Source organism: Periplaneta americana, chromosome 11 (genome assembly GCF_040183065.1).
Source record: "Periplaneta americana isolate PAMFEO1 chromosome 11, P.americana_PAMFEO1_priV1, whole genome shotgun sequence".
Lineage (NCBI taxonomy): Eukaryota > Metazoa > Arthropoda > Insecta > Blattodea > Blattidae > Periplaneta > Periplaneta americana.
In genome coordinates this window covers 47774743-47798539 of record NC_091127.1, presented here as the reverse complement: position 1 = coordinate 47798539, position 23797 = coordinate 47774743, and the positions used below count along the sequence as shown (strand labels likewise).

The 23797-nt window shown below is 32.8% G+C and overlaps 1 protein-coding gene across 4 annotated transcripts in view; it reads left to right on the top strand.

Moving 5' to 3' along the window:
- Ten-a (tenascin accessory) overlaps nt 1-23797 on the top strand; it is a 386430-nt gene that overhangs the window by 289115 nt on the left and 73518 nt on the right. For 3 of the 4 annotated variants that reach the window (XM_069839392.1, XM_069839390.1, XM_069839391.1), the window contains 3 exons: nt 2573-2692; nt 14768-14952; nt 17308-17355. In XM_069839392.1, the coding sequence (XP_069695493.1) occupies nt 2573-2692; nt 14768-14952; nt 17308-17355 (353 nt within the window). The remainder of the gene's footprint in view (nt 1-2572; nt 2693-14767; nt 14953-17307; nt 17356-23797) is intronic. The other variant, XM_069839393.1, reaches the window with a different exon arrangement.

Here is a 23797-nt window from a genome sequence, read left to right as displayed (position 1 = left end):
ACTGTTATCATTCACTCACGTAAACAGCAGCAAGAGAGTACAGTCTGGTAATGAGAACCCCATCACGCCATTCAATCAATCTATAAATACTGGAATGAAGTTTTAATATAGTTATGATTTAAAAACTTACCTCAAATGTTAACTGCCACCGCCGGGATGATTAAAGGATGCATTATACTGAACCACAATATACATCCGTAAATTATCGAAAGAGAAAGTTCGATGTCTGTCACTCAAACCGTTTTTCAACATCGAAAAGTTTCTTTCCTTTTTACAAGATGTTAGAGGTGCAAATGAAAAAAGCGCCATAGTATCGTCGTTTTTCCCTCCACTCAGAATGTTGCACGTAACTGTATAACCGGTTTTTTTTTTTTTTTTTGCAGAATTTATGAAATTTTTCCTTCGCCTTTTCAACTCTAAAATGTTGATTCTCAAGTTTCTTGAACGGAATATTTGCAGAAATGATATTACATAAATCCACATTATATTCAAACCGTGTATGTTTTTCATTATTTGATGTCGAAGATCTTTGTACGTTTTCGGTATGTTTCTTGCTGTTACAATGCCGCTCTATGTAATATTTCCTACGTATTTTAATTTCAAATTTGCGCACGGCACAGAAAATATTTTCTCCTTGCGGAATCAAAATCTCTCTTCCGTATTTATTTCTTAGACTGTTTAATTCCAAATTCTTCGACTTAGATATTTTAAATCACTTTAACAGAACACTAGCACCTGCAAAAAGGCAATAAACAATATTGTAAACACCTGGCTTCCTTCCCCATAAGACTAGAAGTTGACACTGAAGGTCATATTTTGTTGGTTCCTACTTGTACTGCCGCCCTCTTGTAGTGCATTTATATTATTGCGGTTGTACCTGTGACGTCAGCTATACTTCAGACCAAACTAACCTGTATCGCGTGGTAACGCACATTTTTCCGCCGTCTGGTGATCACTTATTGTCATCTTCCTATTTAACAGTTTTTATTATCGATAATGCTTTAAACAAACTTCTTCAGAGTAAGGTTTTGAACATACCAAAATTTGTTTTTCATTATAAAGTAAACTATCCGGAATTCTATAAAGTTAACTCTTTAAAATAAATGATTATACGAAGAAAGGAATATGATGGAATTGTTTTATTTCATGATAGGAATTCTGAAGTTCATGAAGTAAGCTTATAAATATGGTCTCATAAATAACGTAATTGTCAAAAATTGATTGCTCCTCTAGTCTTACTGTGTCTCAGTATTGTGGACATTTGTCAGTGGACCATCGTGCAAACTTACAAATGACACACGAACACATGAAGATAAATTGGTAGTTTAATTGTATAATTTTTAATTGATAATCTTAATAATACATATCTCTTCAGCATGATTTATCAAATAATGTACTAACATTTTTAAGATTGCATGAAGTTAATGCCTGCTGATTGAAATAGTTTAACAACAGATTTAGGACTTCTTATATGTACATTGTTGATAACGTTAAATGTAAAGTAAATTCATTGAAACAAAAGAGATCTTAAAGCTTGGATTTGCTGTAATATTAATATTGATGTGGTTTTTGAAGATTCATGTTGACTAAATTACATGACAAAAAAGTATAATGTTGTTAAAATAACTATTGTGTTTTGTTTATAAATATGTTTTTTTTCAGAGTTCAAATATAAAAGAGATTTCAGTAGGCCTAACCTATGTTTAAATAATCTATTGAAAATTGTTCATAATAGTATAGTTTTTCAAACAGATACATTCAGAATGAAATAGTAGATTATAACAATAAGAATGATCTAAGTCAAGTTGTTGTTGAAATTATGTACCGTACTTAAGTGTATGGTTATTGAAAATGAGAGAAATGTGGTGTGCTAATGATGAATAATTCAAATTGAAATCTTTAAATTCCGAAATTTGGTAATAAAACGTTGAATGAAAAGAGTGAATTTCATATTTACGTTTAATAATGAAAAACGGAGAATTACTTTGTGCCAGAAGTACACTTACATTAATTTCTTTAACATTTAACCATAATGTCCGAAACTTAAATTAATAAGTCGAAAATGAAAAATATTTTTATAAATACCTTACAGAAAAATATTACGTGAATTCATTTTTATTGTTCATCATTCAGAGGTAACTCTTTTGCACACGTTTTAGAATTTGTATGAACTGAAACTTCAAAAACCAATAATGTGAAGGAACACTCACTGCAATATTTCCTGATGAAAGTCTAGAGAACACTTTTTCTATTTTCTGTTTTGGTGAAATAATAAACATGGCAACTTATTATATTCTATTATCTATTGCTATCAGTTAAATAAATGCACATAACTTACTATAAAAATTTCTGCATCAAAGATAAAAATTCTGTTGGTAAAATTTTTACTGGAATAATACAATTTTCAAAATTTAAATCTTTGTAAAATAAGACAAAGAGTACAAAAAATATTGCAGTGATAAAATGTATTTTTTGTAATATATGCATTACCCTTTTCAACTATAAACCAGTATTCCATGATTCCTCGCTCCTCTACCTAAGCTATATGGATATGTCTGTTGTCTCTCTGTAGCCGAGTGTCTGTCATGAGAGGACAAGTGGTGACCCCACAGGGGCTCGGTATTGTTGGCATTCGTGTCAGTGTGGACAGGGATTCCAGATTTGGCTTCACACTCACTCGAGCTGGAGGATGGTAAGTCTTACTTTTTATTTTCTTACTCTTCAACATGTGAACCTATAATGCAACAGTTTGTATTAGTTGGCAATGTTTTCACTCGAATTTAAATAGTACATTATGCAACGAGCCTATAATGGTAGTAATTAAGACGCGAGTATGTTTGTTTATGAAACGAGCGCAAGCGATTTTCATAATTTTCATACGAGCGTCTTAATTACCATTATAGGCAAGATTCATACGACTTTTTATGCTCGACCATATTTTTAACTTGAAATTATTCATAAGTATTCATGTTATGGTTATGTAAGTGAGGAGCGGAACTGACCTTCTAAATTGTGAGATGTGCGCAGACGCGAAAGTATTGATTTTTTCCGAAACACGAATGTCATTGACCTTGATATAATCTAGAGAATAACATAAACATTAATCTTGATATAACCTGGAAATTGATTTAGAATTGAAAAACGAGATGACAAATTGAATTTATTTGAATATTATTTACAATTAACGCTAATTATTATACAGACGTGGACAAATTTTAGACTAAAACTTTTTCTTGGAAACATAATATAATTCGTCATATCAACTATCAGTATAATTCACAGAGTCTCTATTGTTGTAAATATGATTGTTTACCTCTTCTAGTATACTTTTCCAATGGTTATAAGTGTATTTTTTCTGGCTATGCTGGTACTACTGGTGTTTTAATCATATACTGCAGAAGATATTCTGCCATAGCCTGCAAGAAGACCGGACATGAAAGAACTTGAAAATCTGTGATCTATACTGAAGAAGAAAGTGAACAAAAAGAGGCTTACAACAAAACATGGACTCATTTAAGCACTGTCTGATATCTGGATAAATGATGCTGATATTCAAAGAAAGTGTCAAACTTTGGTTTCCAGCATCCCTGACAAAATCAACGTGTTAATAAAGAATAAGGGAATGTTCTCAAAATATTAGTGACCTCCAGACTCAAGTTTCTGTTCATTATATCTGTGCAAAATAAATTTTTGTTCATTATTTCTACTGATAAATACAGCTTCGTTGCACATATAATTAATTTTGTCTAATAATTTGTCCACGTCTGTAGTAACAGAACATAACCTTCTGAGACAGTATTGGGTTTCCAGCCTCCGTGACGTTTTGCTAGTTGTCTTTCGATTGCATATCCGAGAATAATCGATACTTGTGCTTTTAAAATGCTACAATGGTGATTTCTCATTGGCTGAACAACTGAACTATAATGAATAGGTGTACTTTAATGAGGTGCATTAAAGGGCTACTACCAGGTGTATAATTACTACATTTCGGCATGGTCGAGCATAAAAACATATAACAGTGACTAACTTAAAATGAAATATGGTAAAAAATCATATCGTTTTACCATTATTAATGTTATAATTCAATATTAATACCGAACAATGAATATGTTTCCTTTTAACAAACACTGCCTGCATCAGAAATGTCCAAAGTAGACATGACCATCAGAATAAAAGAAACATTGGTAATATCTGTAGAGAATTAGTTACCACAATTTTAATATGTATGCTTCCAGTTATTTTTTATGTTTTTCAGAAAAGGAGAAATTTTTAGATTGATTAATACAGCTTACAGCAAACGTTCTGATGGGGGCAGATAAAAAAGTTATTTTTTTTTCTTCCATAATGTTAATAATGTCAAAAGAAGTTCTTATACAAATTTTGGCCACTCGACCGCAATTACGAGGGCCGTAAAAAAATAAGTTCGTTAGGGGCCGTTAACAAAAAAACACATTTTCATTGGACAAATTTATTGGAACAGACATAGCAATTGTTGAGCTATTTTTCAACATATTTCCCACCGGAATTGAGACATTTCTCATATCATGGGATCGACAGAGAGGTGCAGACGGAGTCAAACGCTGGTTCCGATCTGAGGCGGCTGACTTCTACGACACAAAAATTGATCCCATGGTATGACAAATGTCTCAATTCCAGTAGGGATATGTTGACAAATAGTGCAACAATTGCTGTATCTGTCTCAATAAATATTTCCATGTAATTGTGCTTTTTTCTATAAACGGCCCCAGGGAAAATCACTTTCTGGGCGATCTCATAGCCTAATTCCAGTCGAGTGGCCAAAATTTGTATAAGCACTTTTTTGACATTATTAACATGGTGGAAGAAAAAAATTAACTTTTTTATCTGCCCCCATCAGAACGTTTGCTTGTTAGCAAATTAAAAAAATGTTTCCGCTCATTTAATAAATATTATAAAATAATAGAAAGTATTTTAATAATTTCGATCATTTGACTTACACAGAATAAGACTTTGCAGTGATTTGCGTCTACGCGTAAAGTTTGATAGTCTACACGTAAACAGCATGTAGACTACGTACATTATGTAATCTATGGAAACAAATGTATTATTTTAGGTTCGTGAACTTGAGTCTACACAGTGTAAGTAAAAAAATGAACAATACACGAAGATACTTATTGCAAATGACAATAGGTTTAAAAAAATTAAAAAGTCCACACTCGTGGAACAACTGTTAACGCGTCTGACAGCGAAACCAGGTGGCCCGGGTTCGGATTCCGGTCGGGGCAAGTTACCAGGTTGAGGTTTTTTTTTGGAGTTTTCCCTCAACTCAATACGAGTAAATGCTGGGTAGCTTTCGGTGCTGGACCCCGGATTCATTTACCGGCATTATCACCTTCATTTTATTCAGACGCTAAATAACCTGAGATGTTGGTACAGCGTCGTAAAATAACCCACTAAAAAAATTAAGAAAACAAGACTAGCTAAGCTTCTTCGTGAGGTATAGAATAACGTTAGACTTTTTGACTCAATTTTTACTCTAATTACAATTTCTCTAAAACCAGACAGTTCAATTGCATATGCAGCACAATTGAAGACCTAACATTCTAAATGTGCTAAGTGCCAATTTTTCAAGTTGAATTCTATTCAATCGAAGGGAGTAACACCCATATGAGAATATCATACTAAATTGTCTTTGTCGTATTGTTGTAGATATCTCAACATGCATTTCGAAGTGTTTTTTTCATCAATGTCTCGGAAAGTTGTTTTGGCACTTAGCACATTTAGAATATTAGGTTCTTAATTGTGGCTGAACCTCAAAGTTCTTAGCTAATTTCAGAAGTTGGCAACTAATGTGGATTCTAGCAAAGAAATTTTCATTAATATTTACACTCTGAGTACTTGTTTTTTCCATCCCCAACTTTTGCTCGCAAGTACAAATTTGCAAGAGTACAAGACTTCCTATTAGCAGTAGCGAGGCGTGAAAAAATTTTTTGTTTAAGCTGGGCTGAAAGCACGGTTCGGAATAGTGATCTAGGCCGTGATTTACGTCGCTAAAAGATAAACGAAACGCGGAAACTCTCCTGTTGTTAATTAACTAAATTCTAAATTGATCTTGTCCCTTCTTCGAAAATGTTTGGGAAAGCTCAGCTTACCCTGCCTACCCTGAAGCTTCGTATTAGATACGTTGAGCCAAGAAAGAATAAGCAGTCATGAATTTCAACAAAGAACTGAAACATTTCAAAATTTATTTTTAAAATAATATGGCTGGCCCAACAGCGTTTTGAAGTATGGGTAAACTTCATAACAAAGATTTGTCTTATTTAACTTTAAAACTTCATAAAATACTTCCTCCTGCACAAGTTTCAACAAAGAACTGGGATATTTCAAAAATTATTTTTGAAAAAACATCTCTGACCCAATAGCGTTTTAGAATGTGGGTAAACATCATCACCAAGATTTATCTTATTTAGCTTTAAAACTTCAGAAAATGCCTCCTTCTGCACAAGCGGAACGTGTGATTTCTAATTGGTCATACATCCATTCACTTGTCAGAAATGTCTAGATTTTGATAGATCATCAAAACTAGTGCACATCTATTATACTCACAAAATGATAGATAACAACAGTGCAGATGATAATTGACAATCATTTAATGCTAATGCTTAAGTACTTGGAATGCAGTTACTTTGTAAGGAAATGCGTATAAAGTTGTCATATATGCAGAGTGGAAGGGGACCGATGCACCAAAATTTAAGAGGTGATTCTACATTTTAAATAAAAAAATTTATTACACTTTTTCTTCGATGAAAAACCGTTAAGCAGGAAAAAAATAGTCTTTTCCCAATATTTGCAGCGCTCCATTGCGGTAAGGACCCGAGAGAAATGGCTGATTGCTATACAAGCAGATGGGGAAAAAATAATGTAAATAGTGCCTTGACCCTTTTTTTGGAAATGAAATCGTTTAGCCATGAATTTAAATAGAATAATATTGCAAAAATCGTTAAAATAAATCTTTCAACGTAGCGCACGAGTACAGCAGAGGGGGGGGGGGAAGGTAAGGGATGGGTGGCCGCGCTAACTGGAGTTTTTGAAGTAGCCGTGATGTTGCGAAATGTTCCATAGAAACATAACGATTTCCTCTAAAACGGTGAATGTTAGAAAAAACTTATTTATATATTTCAAACCTCTTCTCATGATCTGTTACCATTTAGATGCAGTGGTTGCCTTCCATCGTGTATAGAATACAATTAATATAATTATAAGTATGATTTTATTCATATTTCATATATTTTCAAGGCATTTTGTGAAAATAAAATGAAAGTATAGCTCAGTTTTCTACTTATTTATTCATTTTGTTTCTTATAAAACAATAAAACCACTTTTTTAATCTTTTCATTCGATGAACCAGTTCAAAATGAAAACAACTCAAAATTTAAAATTCTGATATGACTGAATTTTAAAGCTTTTGTTGCTGTGAAAAATACAATTAACACAGTCTAATTGCAACTTATAGTATATATAAAACATCATTAACAGAATTTGAAATAATTTCAACTTTTCTTTGATTTTTCACAGCAAGATAAAGATTTAAAATTTAGGTCTCTCAAAACTTTAAATTTTGAGTTGTTTCTCTTATGAACTGAGCCGTCTACATGAAAAAGGTCATATAGACTGCACGTAGATTACACATATGAAACAAGCGTAGACATAACATTATAGTTTACGGCACATCACTTACGTAAAGTATTGTTAGGTTTGACATATGCTGTATAATGTTCATAATATATGATGCAATAATAATGAAACAGGCATAATCATATTAATGGTTTAAAGTTTACAAATGCACTTGCCAAAATTCTACAAATAATTATTTAATTAAGTATATAATTTTTGAGTGACTTATATTAGGAATTTTCGCATGTACTAGTAGAATTATAAAGTGCGAAAACTTCGGGTGGCAACGCCATGCTCTATAGGCAACTTCTCTACCTTATCCTTGTGATATGTGGCCTACTCTCCAGGCGTATAGACTGAGTGTGCCGATCGATCAAAGAGGAAAGTAATGCTTGAACAGTGTTCTTCGATATCCAGCTCTCGTACATTTCGAATTTTTTCCTGAGGCCCAAACTGTCAGTAAGGAGACATATGTTGTAATTTTTCGACGTCTTCATGATGCATTTCGATGAAAAAGACCCAATTTGTGGCAAGGAAAATCATGACAATACCCAGCACATTGGACGCTCTTGGTAAGGGAATTCCTCGCACAACAGCCACCATGTCCTCCACATCTTACTCCAGCAGATTTCTACCTATTTCCAAAGGTAAAATCCCCTTAAGGGATGGCGGTTTGCGTCACCGAAAAGATGAAAATTCATGCCACGCGCGCTCTGCCTGAAGTGACCAAAGATGGGCTGCAGGAATGTTTTGAGAATTGGTATGGACACTGGTAGAAATGTGTCACTGCCCAGGATGCGTAGTTTGAAGGTGGTATAAATGGTTACATGCCATCTGCAACAAAGATATCTACACATGTTCGGTTATTTTTGACTCTATTTGTATGTATTTATTGTACCGGATCTAGGGAAAATCAAAACTCGTGTGGAATTTAATTGATTATTACATGGTTAGAAGAAAGTAAATAAAGATTAGAAGTAATAATGTACTCTAATACAATAAAATATTACTTAACTTACTAAAATTTATTTCACTAATGTTAGCTTCAGAAAAACATTTGAACGGAGCCGCCATTTTCAGTTGACTGTCTATGCGATAAACAAATGACGAACGCAAAGCATGTTTCATAGTACCGTAAAGAATTTGCAATCTGAAATGTCGGCAACAAACAAACAAACAAATGGTAGGAAGGTGATAAAAACGGAAGAAAGTATATAAAGATTAGAAGAAATAAAGTACTTTAATACAATAATATAGGTATTAATTGACTTAATAAAATTCTATTTCACTAATGTTAGCTTCACCAAAATGTTTGAACGGAGCCGCCATTTTCAATCGACTGTCTATACGATAAACAAATGACGATCGCAAAGCATGTTTTATAGTACCGTAAAGAATTTGCAGTTTGAAATGTTGGAAAACAAAGAAAAAATGTTAGGGAAGTGATAAAATTGTAGCGCTATACAGGCATGATTTGGTTGAAACACGTCATTTCGTACCGTTTTATTGGTCAAAAGTAGTATCAGATAATAAAACTATAATAGTCGCCTATAAATAACAAATATGACACGAGCTCATCTCTGAGTCATTCTTGGCGTACAAAAACCTCTCAGAATTTTGTACAATATTAGGAGTAGGAGTATAATACATATAATATGGAATAATTATTGTGATTATCTAGACGAAACCATGTTTTAGCAAGAATGTATTGTTTATTATGCAAGTGTGTGCAATAAGTTACGTATATTTACTTTCTATTTGGCAAATAGAATTTTAAATAGATGTGTCACAATTTATTTCTATCCTAGCCACCAATAAGTCTTACTTGTAAAAATCTAATTTTTATATAGTTATGATAAATGTAAGTAACTCATATTATTTTATATTTACTGATAGTATGTATTAATAATTGTTATGAGTAAGTATACTGTTCATGAATTTAGACATTATTGAAAACTTATTTTCACAACAAATATCAGGAAAGATGGCTTAAATGCATTTTAAATAACTCAAATTGTTCTTACATTGGAGCTCCTGTGGATATTGAATACTTCGATGGTGTTTAGGTAAAAGTGCTTAACCTCATTTCTTAAATGTGAATTTTTTGCTGTAATTAGTGTAATTAGCTAAAATTTAATTACTAAACGTGAAGATATGTTTTTTTACAATTGTTTTTACAATTGTTACAATTCTTTCATATAAAGTAACTATAATAATGCGCTAAAATTTAATTATAGCTGTTTCTGAAACATTTTTCATATCTGGGATAACTCCTTTTACCTGAACACCGTCGACTTGTTAATAAATTGAATTTATTTTTGGAGAGATTAGCCATTTAAAATTCAGAAAGTAAATTATGAATATAAATGTCAGAATTTCCTGGACTTATTATTATTGTTGTAGAGAAATTTTCGCATTTCTTTTGGACATTACTTCATTATTCTCTCCTATTATCCATTTACACTTGTTTGTAGGGGCGAAGGAGAATAATATATACTGTATTTACTCGTATAATTTCCCTCCCTTCCCCTAGATTTTTCATATATAATTTTTAAAAATATTTTTCTCGCGCAATTTCCCCCTCTAATACAATGTAGATTACCTAAACCTACAATTTTTCTGTTATAACTTTGGACACCCTTATGAAGACTTCCAAGTACAGCACAACGGAATTCGTGGAAAACCCAAGGTCGAATTCATCCCCTTCTACAAAGACTTAACGGTACCTGCAATCTCTGTCACCTGCGCATCTGTTGATTTTTGGTCAGTCAATCAGTCATAATACGGTTAGGTTACAGTGTTATTCTGTCACAACGTTAGTGTCGTTAAACTCAACTATGTGGAAAAAGTTAGCAGGGATGAGTCCGAAGTTAGTCACAAGATCCCGGCAATATAACCAAGACACAGCATACAGGACGAAAAAAAATCGCTAAACTTTAATAATTCGCTTAATTTTTTACCAAAATTTTCACTGGTTATAGTTATTTAGTACTAAAATTATTTAAGCTTATGACATTATATAAATGTATAATAAGTTTTTAATTGGCCACCTATGCTTATCTTTTGTACAATTGTGATTCTAATTACATGAATTAGTCTATCGTATTAACGTTTTCGATACCTTATTTTGTATCATGATCAGATGCAAATGCATAGTAATAATTAAAATTAAAAACCTAGCCAGTTGGTGTATATGTTGTGAACTCCCATGATATGTTTGTGTGCATGTAATACTTGTTCATATTTTCTATGGTGGCATCTTGTGTGCTATTAACTAATGACACTAAAACTTTTACATCTAATTAATATCTAAAATACAATTTAAAACACTTGTTAAAATTCACAGTGGTTATTGTTATATCACTATAGTTCATTTCTGTGATTTGCCATATTGCGATGTTGAATGGGGCGATGAATTCAACATCGCAATATGGCAAATCACAGAAATGAACTATAGTGATATAACAATAACCACTGTGAATTTTAACAAGCGTTTTAAATTGTATTTTAGATATTAATTAGATGTAAAAGTTTTAGTGGCATTAGTTAATAGCACACAAGATTCCACCATAGAAAATATGAACAAGTATTATATGCACACAAACATATCATGGAAGTTCACAACATATACACCAACTGGCTAGGTTTTTAATTTTAATTATGCATTTGCATCTGATGATGATACAAAATAAGGTATCGAAAACGTTAATGCGATAAACTATTTCATGTAATTATAATCACAATTGTACAAAAGATAAGCATAGGTGGCCAATTAAAAACTTATTATACATTTATATCATAGTAGCTTATCGGTAAATAAAACAAAAATGAAATTTATTACATTAGATTTTCAACAGTACATTTTTTGTTTGATGTTATTTATGACCAGTTTACCCCTGATATTTTATAGTCATCGTATAATTCCACCCCCTCGAATTTTCACTCCTAAATCGAGTAAATATGGTACCTAGCTATAGTTACAGTTGTAGCAAAAATAACGTTCGTTATTTAATAATGTGTGTAAACATTACTTAAATTCAATTTCAAGGTAAATATTATGCCTAGATATTAATGTTATGTGGAATTATGATTGAGACAGAGGAAGGAGAGGGTGCGTACTGTTCGTATATTCACTTGAAAATAATAACTTGTTTCCAGCAGAATAGTGCTATAACTAATAAAAATGAAACAGTTTCCATGTTGCTTTTACAGATACTAAATCGGCGTGTTATTTTTAACTGTGGTATATTCAATAACAAAATTGACTACATTCGCTAATAGAGTATCTAGATTTATTGGCCAAAAACTATTACATTATTAATTTCTGGAACATTTAGGCCTACAGTGTTTGGAAAATAACAGGTAATGATATGTTATAATTATATTAATAAGCTGTTTGGGACAGTGTTGGAGTAGTCTGCTATGTGTACAAATTGGTGACACTACATTTTAAAGTTATTTTACAAATAAGTATATTTAAGGAAAGATAGTATGAATAATGCTTAAATTAAAAAAGTAAGCACTTTTTAATTCAATAATTCTTTCATTCATACCCGTTTGAATCTCTTACATTATATTGTGCTTTATGCTTTAATTTGTGTGTAATAATGACAGATACATTTCTGGTACACTACCGACATTTTACAGAAATCGGGACAATCCCTATCAGTAAGGGACAAATGACAGCCCTATATTATGATAAACCATGTATTTGAATGTAGTTATTAACTTCATGTTAGCATAGCTTGGTTGTAGTCAGAGATGCTCTCATACTTTTCCTTCTTCTCCTTCGCTTCCTATCTCTCTGTCTTTGTCTCCTAGGATAATAATAAAATTATATGGCTACGTCGCAGTGCCGTGCTATTGGTTCTTCCACATGCAGGAGATTTGTAGAGAAGTTTAACTGTACAACTTAAATACTAGAAAAATCTTTTCCCACATTATGTCGTCAAACTTACAGAACCAACATTGGAACATGGATGCTGCAGATATTAATATGTTGACAAATTGTTTAATTTTCATTATATATTTTCTATTATGATTACATGAAAATGGTAAACTTTTGTTTTAATAAAACATAGAAAATGAGAAGAGGTATAATGTGAAGTTGTATTGTTTAACGCAGTAATGAGATCATTCAAATTTATAATAGCCTGTATTTGTGATAACTCCAAAACATTCATAATTTTAATATGTCTTAAGTACCATTACCATAATTAAATGTCTTAGTTTTGAGTTTTTACGAATACCTTACCTTGTTAGTTTGCTGATAATGAAATAATGAGCGTGAGTGTATTTTGAGCGTGTTCCCGAGTAGTGCAACAGATGGCAGGCACGGAGCTCTTTTGCGTGTACACTATATTTATTGATTTTTTTGCAGGCTTTGGTTTGACGGTTTTAACCTTAAAACAACACATTAAAACACAGGAAATGAACTCAATTTATTAGAATATTAAAATTGACATGAACAGATTTTATTTTATTTTAAATAGGCCTACATGTTGTTGATTGTGCAGTTTGTGCCTGCCATTTTATATTGCTCCTTTCAAGGCTTGAGGATGTTGCGCGTACGATATTAATCAATATCGCATATGATTAGTTGAAAATCGATAGTTGAAATAACATAATGAATAGCAATACTTTAATGTATATCATTAAGATACAGTTGCGTCACATGTAATGAGCGTATTATAATATGGTCGAGCAAAACATAAATAAGAGAATCTGTTATGTGTGTTGTAATTATGTGGATGATTAACCAGAAAATTAGGATGAAATTCTGTGTAGTTTGGCAAGAGCGCATCATCGACTTACCTACGATTACAAACGAACTTAAGTCTAAATATCAGTATTCCGTCCCTTAATCACTGCTGTAGGGTTTCCGGACTTCCTAGTGACAGGACATAACGATACGGATTAATCTTTTTAATTAATTTGCAAGAAAACCGTCCAGTTTATTGAAAAACTGCAAAGGGATAAATCATTCCTTATCAGGTTCTCTAATGATAAGAGTGAAAATCATAATCTTACGGATAGTTCTTATTGAATAAAACAGTGTTAACACTTAGGGTTTTTTTATGAGAAAAGTTCATTTGGGATCAATGTGGTATTTGGAGATTTTTTGTTGTATTCTGTGCAAGGAATAAGTTGTCAATATCTGTACAATTATAATACTTTCAGCCCATTTATATCACTTCTTTCTTCATGTGTAGTAGATCTATCTAATCTTCAACATTCGTCAGGCTAACTGTGAAAGATCAATTTTGCTGCCCTGGGCTGTGATTGCTGACGTCACTACTTCGTCATGGATACCAGCAAATGCCTACCCACTTCACTTGCGTAGGTGCCAAATCTAGGGAATCATGGAGGATCATTTTCAAAAACTACAAATATTGCCAATAGCTCGTCTGTATTTTTTTATTAATAAATTTCCTAGTATGTAATCGTAAAAACTTTGTAACTAATTCAACAACTCGTCAAAAATATTACTTTCATACTCCATCGGCAAGTCTATCGTGCTATCAAAAAGGAGTGCGTTATATGGCAGTAAAAATTTTTAATATCCTCCCTATATATAAAAAATCAAACTCAAAATATAAGATTACTTAGGACCAAATTAAAGAAGCACCTAATTTATCACGCTTCTATTCAGTAGGTGAATTTATGACATTCAGCAACGCTGCATGAATATTTCTGTCTTGTATTAAGTATCGATACTAATTCCTTGTGTTGTACGAGTATATTTTAAACTTCTTCTGTATACCTACATTTCAACTAGACTGTGACTATAATTAAGATTTTGTAATACTATTAAAGTCTTTGAACATGTTTCATATTCTACCTGTAAAGCGATGTTCGAATATCATGGAATGTATATAAATACAATACAATAGCAGATTGCTTACAAAACATTGAAGGATAAAGTATTGAGTTATGCATATAACGAGATGCATTGCAGCAGAGTTCATTTTATACATGCAATTATATTTCTGTTATGCTATATTAAGTGTTATAATGATTTTCTAAAGAAAGCAACTTTATACTTCATCTTCGTGTTGAATCTTGAATTGATATTTATAGTGCTGGTTAATGATGTGTAACTTTGTGTTGATAGGTTTGATGTTCTGGTCAATGGAGGAGGTGCAGTGACCTTACAGTTCCAGCGGAGCCCATTCCGGCCTCTAACACGAACGGTATTTGTCCCATGGAATCAGATTGTGGTGCTTCCACCTATATCAATGCAGCTTAGTGAAGATACTGATATCTACCGTGATACTGGAGCAAATAGCCTTCCTTATGGTAAATATTTCTTCTTGATGTGTCATTAAATACAAATTAAAAACATTACCTTTTATCATGATAAGGGAATATAAGTTTCCATATTTGTTTCGTGGAGAAGGGATAGAAATAACATACCGGTGAACGTTATTCTAGAATGTACAAAAAATTCTTTTCACTTCTGAGGGTAAGTTAAATTACCTTTTGCGATAAAAGAAAAGATATAAATTTTGTATTTCAGTACAATTTTGCAAAGTAATAAATCACATGAATGATATTAGTTACTTAACTACCCACTTACTTAATTACTGCTATATGTTCCTGGCGTAAGTCGTGAAACACAGGACACAGAGGATAATGAAATGACGGCATTTGGGATAATAATTGGTAGTATCGCGGGAATTTCCACTTTTTCCCTATTTTTTACTGCCAGATATCGCTGACAGAAGCCAGAGACATCTACAGTCAAATGCAGAGTTCGCGCGATGCAATTAGATGACAAATCACGTTACGTATCACAGCGGCGTAAGACATTGCATCAAATGTTTGTTTACTTCATTATTTTTCTTACCTGGAATTCAGTATAGATACACGTCCACATAAACACACATACATGCACACAGACAGAGACTCATAGATGGTGCTGCGCATGATTAGGTAGTCTCCGGAGCAGTTGTTTGCGCGCTTTCAATCGGAGACTCCCGATTACTTCCGATTGATGCCGCAACAACTTTCAGGTTGTATACGTGCTGTGGCACAGGCGTACACTTTCCGCTGAGCGTTCCTTTAATCGGATGGTTTGAATCCGAGTTTTTTTTAATAAATGTGTAATTTTTTGTTTATTTTCTAATTTCTTTGGTTCTCTCTCTCTCTCTTTTTTTTTTTTTTTTGCTTGAAGTGCTACTTTAGCCGGCAGATTTTTTTTTTTTCCACATTTGAAATTCATAGCATTTGTGGAAGAGCGTGTTAGTTTTATGTTATTGATCAGATGAATGTTATTAAATTCAATTATTGCGAAATCTACAGCAAAGGTAAAGTTTTTCAGTAGCAAATGTAAACAAATTATAGTTCTCCTAGAAACATTAGTTTAAGGTTTACTGCTTATAAATAATTTATTGACGCTCTTCGTTACGGTACCTTTAACTTTGGAAAACACTTTTATATAATATTCATGAATATGTTCTATTAGAACATAGTATAATATTAATAAATGTACCGTAACATAATAATAATAGTAAATAAAATGTCAAATACCGATAATGTAAATTGTAAACAATTTTAACAATAACCTTTTGTCCTTGAGAACTTCGTCCTTCTATTGTCGCTTCCCTTCGAATCTCCGCATCCCTCCGTATACCTCTTGTACCACCTAGGGCAGTACCGGAGATCACCGGAGGAAAACTTTATTCGTGATCTTGATTCCTCAATCAGTTGTATTTGCTCCGCTGAGCGGTACTACGTGCAGACAGCAGGGTACAGTTAGACTGTTAGACGAGTACATAGAGACAGGAACATATAAAGACAATCAAGGACACGGACACAGACATAGATACAGACACACACACAAATAGAGTAATTACCCATATAGACAAAAAGACAGGCATAAAAACACACAAAAACATACGTAAGCACACTCACACATATAGTTATAACGACAAACTCATATACGGACACGTTTTTTAAGCTTTCTATTTAACGATAGAATTTACCAGTAAGCTGTTATTCCCAAAATAACGGCTATCTCACTTTCCATCTCAGAGCGCTTACTCTAAATGAAGATAGAAAGAACAAATAAGGAAACTTCATATTCCCTTTCTTTGTCGAGAGACATAAAAGATTAATATTTCCGTTTATAGCATGATATTTCTTTTGAATAAATGAGTTTTATAAGTAAAGTGGAGTAGTCAGATGTGTAGAATTATTTACCAAATACTCCTATATGTAGAATTATAGACTCTTGTAATTTTTAAATAAAAATAGCGACATGTAGAACGTTATATTTTGAAGACAGGCTAAAAATAAGTATCGTTTAGAAATTAACTGTTTTTTAGTCTAGCATAAAATCCAATTCAGAAACATTTATTTCATACTTACTGTAGAATTCTCTCCCAGTCTTACATATATTTGTTAAATAATGATAAATTCACGCCATGTTTCTCAGTTGTGTCCTTTTCTACGATGTCAAAGTATGTGTACAGACAATACAGAAATTCATATTGTTAAAATTATTAATAAAATTATAAATATTATTAAAATAACTGGCAAGATAAAAAAATGTTATTTTTATGACTTAAAACTAATTTACATTTTACTAGTTATTTACTTTTTGTGCATTTGTTTCTCATCAGTATATTTTATTTTCTGTATTCTAAACAGTTTATTCAAGAAGTAGTAACGAATGGCGTCCTCCAAGCTTCTATAGAGGTGAGGTTGGAAGCAATAAATGTTTGAAGCACTGTGTATCAATAAATCCTTCGTGCAAACTTTGATGGCTACTAGCATTCGTGTTTGTGTTTATGCTTTGTGTTTGTTTATAATTTGTTAATTTTCTGTCTAAGTTTCAGTGTGTTTTTCCTCACACTAATCACAGACATATGTATGTCAGTAAATGAATCTTACTAATGTGCAGTCCATTAGCTATCGCATAGTTGTGATTTATGTGCAACGTAAATTAAATCAGTGTTCTGTTCATACATACAAACACAACAATCTGTATTATAATGTTTAATACGTACCGGTACACAAAATAAATTTTTCTCTATAATTGTATAATGCTTAAAGAGCAAAACAGAGGAAATTTCCCTGCATGAAAAAAATGCGTCATGTGCAAAGAACAAAAACTACAGCATAGCTTTGTGTTTATTGACTAGTAAGAAAATAATAATTTTATATTATCCTATGTGTGCTTTTGTGAGCTGGTAGAAATATTTCATAACAAATTTACTGTAGCTTGTGTTAACAACTGATCAACAAATCCAGGACAGTTTATTAAAACTTTGGACTCTCATAATTCTTATGCAACTACTACAGGTTTTCTATTACTCGTATATGCATATTGACCGCTGGCGAGGTGTTGCTTCTCGGTGGCTGCACATGTCGCAGGTGGCCGCACTCGTACGTTAACCCCGCTACTTAAAACGTTTATAAAATCGTACCTTATAGATGATACTGGAAATGTCGTCCTTCCTCGGCTAAACAAGTGATCGGGAAAACATATTCTGATTGACACGATTAACTTTGACCACTATAATGTTTCTGATTTCATTTGTTCTATCGGTATATACGATATTTAACCCCACAATAATTAAAACGCTCAATTTAAGAACAATAAAGAATAGACAAAGTGTGTTCTACTCCTAAAAAATCGGATCGATTATTCGTTCTGCGCTAACAGCACACTAAACTCCAACTTTCCTATCATGAAGAATGATTTCTTGTACACGATATGGATTTTCAGAACAACAATAGCGAGTGTTTTGATTGTTTGTCATGTGGAACCACGCCTCGTCTGAAAAGAACACGAGCTGTGGGTCAATTAAACCTTCAGTCACTGATGAAAAAATCCACTCACAATAACGCACTCGTGCTACTGGATCGCCGTGTTGTAAACAATGGACTCGTGTACACTTTTAATAATTTTGTTTCTCTATGTGCAGAAGATACTTGTGATAATTTCGGGAGTGATTATGTTGACGGCCGTCCAGGATGTGCAGAAATTTGCTATAATTTCTCCTTTGTTAGAACTGTATGTTTTCGCCTGTGTTTTTTGTTTTGCGCCGAACCAGTAGTTTCAAATCTGTTCACAATATCAAGAATTGCAGTTTTGGAAGGAGGTAATTGATCAGAATAAATTCCGCACGAACACGACGAGTTGATTCGTATATATAATAAACTTTACACACAAAAATGCGTTGCTGTCTAACAATTATCGCGAGCGAATGTACACTGCCCCTAGAGAATGGCATATTTTATATTGGGGGAGCGCTGCTTATTGTGGCCGAGAAGCAAAACACCGCCCTAGCGGTCAGTGCATATAATAGGAGCCCTGTATGTAACGTTTCTACATAAAAAATATACCATGTAAATTTCTCATACTTCCTAATTACAGTAGAGTCTCGATTATCCGGCCTAAACTGGACCTGGAAGTGATCGGATAAGGGAAAGTGTCGGATAATGCAGAATAAAAAATAAATAATGTGATATTCGGTCCTGCTGACCCTTCACATTTCTATATTCGGGCCAGCAGTCCCTTACTTACACTGTTTATAACTTAAAACAGACGAATCGTGACCTTAACACCTGCTCTTAACTATGTCTTTCGTGAATAATTTCAAGGGAAAAATTGAGACGGTGTCGGGTGTAGTTTCTGGGTAGCTCAGTCGGTAGTGTTTTGGTGCTCTAAGCCGAAGGTCCTGGGATCGACACTCGGCCCCGAAACAATTTTTCCCTTGAAATTATTCAGATCGTCTGAGTTGCCTAAATCACAATTTTTTTAGCCTCAGATTTCTGCATAAAATGACTGTAAATTATTATTTGTATGTGAACCAAAGTGGATGTACTAGATAAATATTAGATTATAGTAAATGAGAAATAATTTTCAATTGAGAGCATATAGTTTTAAAAACGAGATCTAAGTTTAGACTTCAATAACTTTTTTTAGTGTAACTGTGGCTTAGGCAACTCTGGCACTGAGCCACTCAATTTATCTCATTCCTCCTTCTAATTTATCACCCTAATTATTCTCCTTCACTTCTCTTATTCTCAGATACACTTAATAACTAATCATATTAATGTGCTCCCACCTTTTTCATAACTAACTAAATAATTCTTTCTTGTAAGTAACATAAATACATTTAAACTTATTTAATGTACAAGATCTAATCCTTGTTGACTGTTTCCGAAAAAATATAATCCATTATTAAATTTCACTGTCTAAACACTTCTAACACATCACATTGTCGCTCGTACCCTAAAACATTGGTTTCATTTTATTTATAACTTGGTCTTAGAATCCACTGTTTAAACAAAACAATTCCATAACCTTGAAAAATTGCATCAGTTCAATTCCATTTTTTCCATTATATAACTAACTCGGCTATTATTTCATTCCACTCATACACCATTTTCTCGGATTATAAACTGTTTTTCTTCCCTAGTTCCCCCTCGTTTCGCACTCTTAACTCTATTTACACTCTCCATACTTCTCCTTTTACTCCCCGCACTTATTTCACTCCCTCTTTCCCCACTCTCTTCTTTCGTTGATTCAACATTCTTCTCTCCCATTTTGCCTTCCAACTCCAAGGTCTCAACCTGTGTTATCATTTTATAAGGTGAGTCATTACTGATTGTCTTTCCGATGACGTAGCCGTCGCCTGAGAGTAAAAAATAAATATACAATAAAATTAGTATTATATTAAAATAATTTACTTACTGAATAAAAAAGTCGAAAAGAGCATTAATGAACAATGAGAATACATGCCCACAGTAATTATAAACGTTTATTTAAGAAAAATGTGTCATTAATATTTTCTTGTCTGCTGATTGACGTTTTCTCGCTGCGAGATCTACCAAGAACAGTGACGGATAATACGGAATATCGAATGACCGAAGGTCGGATAATCGAGACTTTACTGTATATACAGTAAAACTTCTTTTATACGTTTCACACTTAAGTTCCGGCAAAATTCCTGTACTTTCCATGTTAATTTATTTCGGTTATAAGTTTTTCGTTTATATGTTTTTTACTTATATGATTGTATTTCAAACCGCAGGAGATACGTTCTAAATAAATTTTTATCGAAATTAGGTTTATCGTGAAAATGTAAGAACGGAAAATACAGTAGACCTACGTGTTCATTATTAAGATGTGCCCACTTTGAAATTCGTGGAAATTCGAAGCTATCTATGCTTTTCTTCAACAAGTTTGTGTCCTTTAATGGTGCTGTTACAGCTTTAGAAACAGTGAAACATTAATTTGTAACACACCATAATTTAGCTGAACAAACTATGGAACTACTCGTATTATTACAATTTCAAGGCGTGGTTTATTCCATATGAGTAATAAGCAAAATACTTGATTTTTTGTAAAATAATTACATGTTATTAAAAATGAAGACTGCACTGGAAGAAGAAGATATGTCAGTGTCGCAAAATTTTCTGGATTGAAGTTTAAAATGTAATATATCAGTCAGCTTTGGCTCTAAACAGCTTAGATTTCCTACAAATAACCTTACGTTCTTCAAGAATGGGTGTTATAAATTTGAGCACTGTATTATAGACTGAAAGATGGCTTAACTGTAAAATTCTAAATTTGTCTTATGAAAATGTTACTAAATTTATTCAACTTTTTCTTCTCATATACAGTAGTCTTCAAATGCTAGTTCAGTTGCGATTAAATGTCATTTCAGGTACACGTTTTTCTCTCTTATACTTTTTTTTCTTCAAAATCCAACAGAAACATATAAATTATGTTCTGCTGTGCTTGTACAATATTTATTAGACAAATTCTAGATATTTTGGTGAGTCGGTTGAAGAAACATCTCCTGAGATGAATAAAATATTTCTGATACGTGGATAGGTGATTCTTTTAAAGAAATATCAAAGCCAACTCAGTTACGCTACCTACTTTTTTAATTTGTCTCTTGAACAACTAATTCTAAGCAATTTTCGTCACATAATTTATGTAGACCTTCTTTCTTCATGAAACTTTTGTCTGAAAAATATTTTCTCGTTGACTGTATTTCCGTACTTCAAAATCTTTCTTCTGAACTCTTTTTTTTTTTTTTTTGTCTACAAACATAGGATTGTACTAAAGAGCGAGTCAAACGTAAGGGACCGGCACTCTTGTCGTTTTTGACACAACAGTCTGAAGACCGATCACTTGCCTTGTGAATTATTTATTTAAGAAAATAAAGAGAATTTAAGAGCATTTGTTCAAAATGCCCTCCATTACGACTACCCTACATCTTGCATCGACGTATGGAGTTCTGGAACATTCGCTAGAGTTAATCCTCACTAATATTGTGTATTAAATTACGCAAGATGTTTTTGTACCTACACTTTTTTTGTGAGTACCCTATATAGGTAATTATCACACAACGACAAATCTGGAGACCTGGCAGACCATAGCCCACTACTTATTAATTTGTCGTCAAAAATTTCACGAAGGTCTTCCATCAAGTATATCGATATGTGTTCTATTACGCCACCTTGCTGAAAAAATATATAGGCCTATATTTCATTTGCTTCGTAAGAAAATATGAAAAAATTGCAAAATGCTGTTCGCTAAAATTCAGAATTAATTTTTAGTAGAAAAAATTATGAGCTCATCTATTTTCCGCTCATTAACCGTACGCCATATTCCCAATTTTTTATCATGTAATGGGACTTGAGAAAAATGTAGATTTTTGATACCCCAATGAGAAGTATTTTGGGCTCAGGTGAAACCAGACTTCATCACTGAAAACAAGAAGCGTTGGATCAACGATTCTGCCGTGAATTCACTTTAATATCCAAACGACAATATTATCATATGCGCTGTACTGGATCATCTGATTCAATTTTTGAGCCACCAACACAGAAATTACATTTATTTAAACTTAAGACATTTCAATCTTCTTTTCACAGAACGTTGCAATATGTTAATTTTTTAAGCTAGATGACAGACACTTTTTCTTGGGCTCAACTCCATCCAAAAGTGCAAACGGAAGAACTCAGAGAAAAATCCCCGCTTCCACTTTGTCCAGCACAAATTTCTTCATGACTCAGGCAGGAATCGAACCCTGGTCACTACTATAGAAAGCAGAAAGGTTGCCACGAGTGAGGCATGTTTCTTTTTTTATTGAGAACGGAATCTGTTTCTCGCCACTTATTAAATAATTTAACAATTTCGATGCTTTGAAAGCCTCTGAAAAAATATCACCGAAACTTGCATACACGCAACTCGAATGTCCTGTCAACAAGAAAAATGCATTGTTGTTCGTGTATCTAACTTCGGCTAAAAATGCATCTTTCTCAATAGAGTTCAGACACTAACGGAGATTAACAATGTAAAGTTCCAGCAGAATTGCGTTAATAACTTAGTGGAAACAACTGTCGAGGAAAAAAAGCAAAACTCACACATTGTTTCTAGGCTTAGAGCAAAACCCAATGCGTTATCCTTAAAGAAATAATTTCGTGGATCGGTGAGAACGCCGGTAACTTAGGTTTGACTCTCTCCATACGTTACTTAATAAGATTTCTAATGTAAAAAATAAGTGTCAAGTTGTGAGAGCTAATATTGAGTACAAGATTCTTTTGTACTCTCTTGAAAAAATCAAAACATGCTACAAGATTTAATGATGGTGACGATGACGAAAAATTCTAATATTTGATGGGGGTGGTAAGTCAATTCGTGCATTATTGGCAATTTTAAATATAGGGTGTCTGATTCATACAGATCCATTCATTTATTTATTGGTCTTGAAGGTACTTTTTTAAATATTTGTAATTCGACGATGATCAGGCACCATTTTGTTCTTGCGTATAGGTTTCAAATGAAATAAAATCACTCTGAAATAAAATTCGTCAAATTTTCCAAATAAATCAGTTTCTATTAGATTATTTATGAACAAAATCAGTCGCATAGTTTGGAGGAAAGGCTGTATACAGACTGTCTGACAGTCAACATGCCATAACAAATTTTTTGTTAAGTATTTGAAACATCATAAACATTTAAATGAAATTATCAAAATCTGTTGTTTGCAGTATTGAACTAATTTGTAATTTCACTGACAGGCCCTATGTATAATTAGAAAATAAAAATTATAATTAGTACGAAGGACATTAATAATGTTTGTAGAGCATGTGTCATATTAACTGCTTTATA